The sequence below is a fragment of the Sinocyclocheilus grahami genome, unplaced genomic scaffold, assembly GCF_001515645.1.
Source record: "Sinocyclocheilus grahami isolate Dianchi unplaced genomic scaffold, SAMN03320097.WGS_v1.1 scaffold862.1, whole genome shotgun sequence".
Classification (NCBI taxonomy): domain Eukaryota; kingdom Metazoa; phylum Chordata; class Actinopteri; order Cypriniformes; family Cyprinidae; genus Sinocyclocheilus; species Sinocyclocheilus grahami.
Genome location: NW_015506041.1, coordinates 55318 through 61338, shown reverse-complemented (window position 1 = coordinate 61338; position 6021 = coordinate 55318). Strand labels below are relative to the sequence as shown.

At 37.4% G+C, this 6021-nt stretch overlaps 1 protein-coding gene across 1 annotated transcript in view; it reads right to left on the bottom strand.

Moving 5' to 3' along the window:
* Nucleotides 1–6021, bottom strand: part of LOC107563204 (oxysterol-binding protein-related protein 6-like) — a 53783-nt gene that overhangs the window by 12589 nt on the left and 35173 nt on the right. Inside the window, exons 16-18 of the mRNA XM_016248011.1 lie at nucleotides 4772–4909; nucleotides 4608–4671; nucleotides 1248–1326 (exon numbers count right to left, since the gene is read on the bottom strand). Of these exons, the coding sequence (XP_016103497.1) occupies nucleotides 1248–1326; nucleotides 4608–4671; nucleotides 4772–4909 (281 nt within the window). The remainder of the gene's footprint in view (nucleotides 1–1247; nucleotides 1327–4607; nucleotides 4672–4771; nucleotides 4910–6021) is intronic.

The window sequence follows — 6021 nt, the reverse complement described above, 5'->3', positions numbered from 1 at the left end:
TCTCTTTGAAGTTCTTGATGATCCGGTAAATGGTTCTTTCAGGTGCAATATTCTTTGTAGCAATTTCCTTGCATGTGAGGCCATTTTGATGCAAAGCGATGATGGCTGCACGTGTTTCTTTGGAGGTAACCATTTCTAACAAGCACAATGATTGGAAGCGCTTCTTCCCTCCTTTTATAGCAATCAGTCTGCTCTTACAATCTAACTAGTATAATAGTGATTTAACCTGACTAGTACTCAGTCACACTTTCACGTGCTGCTGATGTCAATTAATGTCAGCTGGTCATTTTGTGTCAGGATAAAAAATAAAAAAGTTTTTTTTTTTTTTTTGTGAAAAGTGAAAATTTTTTTGGCCGATGAAGCTTTTAGCAATTATTTAAAATGCATCTGATCATTCTACACAATCATTCTAGAAACAATGTGAATGAACACCACAACAGCTTAAGCAGCAAACTTTGCAAAACACAAAATTTGTCACTGCCAAAACTTTTGGCCATGACTGTACAATGACCTCTTACGTGTCAAAACATCAAGGAAAATTTTATTTCTCAATTCATGACCCCTTTAAATTAAACTGAATGTACATTTTATTACATTACATTTAATATAATGCTTGATGCACTGCTTTTAGATTATGGGCTATTCAGTTTGTCAGTTTTTCATATTCTATAGAGAAGAAAAAGCTTGAAGAAAAAATATTTTTCTCATTGTTTTGGTAGTAAATAGAGCACAAGACAAGATAAAAATTTGTAGGTTTCTGGTCATTGTTTTTACCACACTACCCCACGTTTTAGATGATCCGGAATGTATAGCAGAGCATATTATAAAACTAAGCGCTATAGTAATGTGATTTGATTTATCAGTGATCAAATACCCATTGTAAACACGTAAAAATACTGTTAATAACAGAGTGAATATTTTATTGGAATGCGCACGGTACACAAACTTGCTCGCCCATGTTTAATGTGCTCTGCCGCTTTAGTACATGACATGACTGCCGCCTACTGATCATGTATTTCCTGTACCAGAGCATTCGTAGTGGCCCTGCATGCTACTGTGACCATGTGTGAGATCCTTTCCCTTCGATGTGCATTCTCAATGGCCACATCTGTATATAAAACTCAAAACTGAATGAAAATGAATATCTAAAAGACACTTTTAACATCTCTCAATAACTGACTATTTTAAATTAAAATAAAATGATTTGATTCTCAGCTGTGTAGAGAGCTCAGTTGAACCATACTCACTTTGGCAGAGTGACATTAACCATTCCGGTTGAAACGATTTCCACCGACTTCCCCCAGAACTTATATTTCCATCTCTGGTCTGAAAATGTAGATGGACTGAATGAATGACCGAATGAATGAACAAATAAAAAAATATAATAAATGTGTGTGTGTGTGAGTGAGTGAATTAATGAATTTATGAGGTGTGCGATTTCATTTGGAAGTATCTTTATTTTAAAGTAAGGACTTGCTCATCTGCAGTGTCTCAAAAACATTCCTCGTCGATGTTAAAATGACATTGTACTGTCAAATGACATGTAATGTTGAATGTACTGTATAATTATTTTACATTTATTTTGGGTTGAAAAATTCTCTGTGGATGTGACGCTGCAAAACACTAGTACATTGATGTGTCGGCATTTCAATTATACATGAGACTATGTGGCCTTGTAAGATGATGCTGTCATTTATGCTTAATTATTCATGACAGAACATGGCGCTAGCCTGTGACAGTCGCTATAAACGGACCAGTCATATACAGTTGTTTACAGAAACAATACTGTACTACATCGATGTTTCCTGTCGGCTCAATTTTTGAGTGGACTTTGCTGTTCCGATGAGCATGAACGGTATACGAGTGGAGCGACTGAGCGGAGCGCACAACTCGATCCATCCAGTCCCACAGAATAACCAGTATTTAAAGATCTAAAGGCCACCAGTCAGTCATGCCTCCACAGGCTGTTCATGACACCCGCGAGCCCCGTCTCACCCCATGTCCAAATACCTGCACTTGCGGTCTTTGCACTTGACCACTTGACTACTTATATGACGTATTTCCTGTATTTGGTCCAAGTGAGCATGAAGACCACAAGTGTGTGTAGAACTTTTCATTACCTGATGGGACACACTTATAGAGTAGTAAAAATGCAAGTGTTTACAGTGTTTTTTATTTTATTTTAAATACTTTGCATTTTAAAATCAACTTCTAAATGTCTGTTCAGTAGTCCCTATAACAGATGACAATTTAATTTTGTGGTGCTTCTAATTAAGTGCTAAAAAGCCATTGCAAATGTTGTACAAAATAATTATCACTACTCATTTGCACCAATAAAACGTGCAACTCTTTGTTTTACAACCAAATTATATGCAATACCTAATTATTATTAATATTTAACATACATTGGAAAGGTTTCTGTGATCTCTTGCGAGATCTCGGCAAAAAGACACAATCGTGAGGAATCATATTTCCACAACATGATGCTCCGGAGCAGTATTTGAGATACTGTGGATTTAGTGTGCTTTTTTAATTTTTTAAGACCTGGGACAGTCTTGCACACTTACTTCCTGACATGTGCTCTCAAGTGGCCAAGACCGCAAGTGTGGGTATTTGGACAAGGGGTTCATAGTGGTCATGCATCAGAGGCTAAAGATGACCCTACCACCTGCACAAATTGTTTCAATCTGTCAGCTCATGCCAGGTGATAACAGCCAGCTGCCATCAGCGCAGGACCCTCTCACAGAGTGTTGGTCTGGCTAAGGGGCGAGCTTAAAGGAGGAAGCCTTATCAGATGTTCTGGTGGCAAGTACCCCATATGACTCCACCCTATATGATGGAGATATGGAAACACAACTTACTATGAATGAACACAAGACAGAAGGCATTGGGCTGGCTGAATTTTCAGGTCCAGATCCTAATCCACTTCGAGGTTTGCTTAAAAGGCAAAAGCTCTGAACATACCCTTAAAGAAAAGCCTTAAAAACTGCTAGATCTGCTTGCTTTTCATCTCTTTTAGAAGAAAACTAACACAGCCCCAGGTATTAATTCAATACAGTGGCTAAATTAACAAAAAATAAAGCATCAGCAGGTGCAGACATTTTCCAACAGCACAGCAGTAATGACTTCATGAACTTCTTTATTTCCTAGATCGATACTTTTAGAGATAAAATTATAACCATGCATCCATCAGCTACACTATCACATCAGATAGAGCACTATAGATCCTCTGAGGAACAATTCCACTCATTCTCTGCTATTGGACAAGAAGAATTGTATAAAATTATTAAATAATCTAAACCAACAACATGCATGTTAAACCCTATACCATCTAAGCTACTAAAAGAGGTGCTTCCAGAAGTCATATATCCTCTTCTGAATATTAATTCATCAATGTCTTTAGGATATGTCCCAAAAACCTTCGAACTGGCTGTTATTAAGCCCCATTAAAAAAAAAAAATCACAGCTTTATACCGGAGAATTAGTTAGTCAGATCTCAAATCTCCCTTTTCTGTCAAAAATACTAGAAAAGGCAGTATCATCTCAGCTATGTTCTTTCTTAGATAAAAATGGTACCTGTGAGGACTTCCAGGATTTAGACTGTATCATAGTACTGAGACTGCTCTAATCAGAGTTACAAATGAACTGCTCTTTTTATCTGGTTGCATTGACACTATCGACCACAGCATTCTTTTTAATAGACTAGAAAATTATGTTGGCATTAGTGGAATTGCATTGGCATGGTTCAAATCTTACTTATCTGACCGTCATCAATTCGTAGCAGTGAATGACGAGATGGCATATCTAGGGGCTGAGCAAAAAATCTAATTCGATTTTCATGCTCATCTCATCAGTAAAGCCAGTTCTGTGATTAGTAGTAAATCTTCAGCACGTGCTTTCAGATGGAGCAGTATTTACTACACAGAGCCATAGATGAGCATGAAAATCGCATTAGATTTTCTGCACAGCCCTAAGCATATCGATCACAAGTACAGCGCCACAAGACTCAGTTCTAGGACCCTTGCTTTTCATGCTTTACATGTTACCCGTGGAAGATATCATCAGGAAACATGATGTTTAGCTTTCACTGCTATGCTGATGATACTCAGCTCTATATTTCTTTGCGGCTCTATGAAATATATCAATTCGCAAAAATAACAGAATGCATAGTTGATATAAAAAAAACTGGATGACAAGTAATTTCCTACTGTTAAATTATGAAAAAACAGAGGTGTTAATTATTGGACCAAAAACCTCTGCATGTAATAATCTAGAACACTCTCACATTTGAAGGCTGTGCTGTCAATTCTTTATCATCAGTTAGGAACCTAGGTGTGCTATTTGATGTCAATATTTACTTTGAAAGTCACGTTTCTAGCATTTGTAAAACCCCATTTTTCCATCTTAAAAATATATCTAAATTATGACCTATGCTCTCAATGTCAAATGCAGAAACGTTAATTCATGTGTCCATTACTTCAAGGTTATACTGTTAATATACTGTTAAGATTATTGTAATGCTTTATTGGGTGGTTGTTCTGCTGTTTTGAATAAAATATTAAATGTAACATCCCACATGAAGAATAAATCAAAATTTTAGCCGTTACCTTGCCAAAAGCTGAAGTTATCAGACTCGGCATGGCAGGCAGACAGAGGTGGGTGATGACTGACCTAGAAAGAAAAAAAGAAAAAAATAAATAAAAATGTTAAAATGCAATTACTCCAAATACAGTCCTTCATATTGTATGTCTTATATATTAAGTGCTCATACCTGCTCTGCAATATAACGGAAACCATGATCCTCCTGCACATTCTCATACGTTTCCCCTAGAACAGGGTTAAATGGTTTGTAACGATTACGCCAGCTGGCCCAGGCATAGCCTGAAATAGAGAACGCAGCCACATAAACCTGAAAGAGAGGGGGGGGAAAAGAGAAAAAAAATAATAATACCTCGGACTAATGCTGCACATGCAGTCAATTCCACTAATTGAAGGTTATCTTCATAAACTAAACGAAAATTACAATACAATAAAAAAAAAAATCTAAAATTTAAGTTTTAGTTTTTGTTGCTGCAGTTTAATTAGAATTTAGGCCCAATCCCAATTCATACCCCTTCCCCATGTCCCTTGAAACAGAGTGTCAAGGGGTAGGGGTGAAAATATGAAAATATTGGGACACCACTACTATGCCATCACACGTCACCATAAGTCGTCTGGCTCCTACAATACACACACCTATACTGGGTGTTGGTGTGCATTAGAGCTTTTAATTACCATTCTATATTACCGTAATGCGCTGCTTACTGACACACACACACACACACATATATCAGAGATCACGCAGCTCACACATCCAGGAGCAAAGAAACTAGTCAACGCTGCCCCACGACTTTTATTAATAAGAGTTTAAATACTGAAATCACTAAATTATATTTTCCAGCAACAAGAGGATAAAATCGCTGTTTTTGAAGTAAACTCACTCCAAAAAGAGAAACGCACAGACGCACATACACGCAACTTTCATCTCTCTCGAATTGGCAATATTTGAGAAAAGGGTTTAGCGATTTATAATTATTGGGGGGACTAGCCCTCCTCAATGTCTATGGTGGTTATCGCCCTGATCAGACATGAAAATATGTTGTGGCACTATTGTGCAGTCTGTAATGATATGACAAATGTTAGCAAACTTTAGTGATTTTTTGCAAACATTTCTTTGAGTAACATGACCGTAAATATGAACTCACGAATGAATGTAACAAAACAAATGATTACTTTTCATTAAAATCTTTATTAATGCCAAAAAATGCTTACATTTGTGTCTTTTTGTTCCCTCGGCCAGCCATGTTGCCGCTGAAGCCGGTTTACGCTGAGATAATTCATACCCCTTAGTTTGAAGTGTGGTCCCAAAAAATCTTCGTTTGAAGGGCTATCTGGCCCTTCCCCTTACCCCTACCCCTCCAACCAAAAGAGAATCGAGACACCCCTACCCCTTCACGTGAACACGCGAAACGGAGGGGTAGG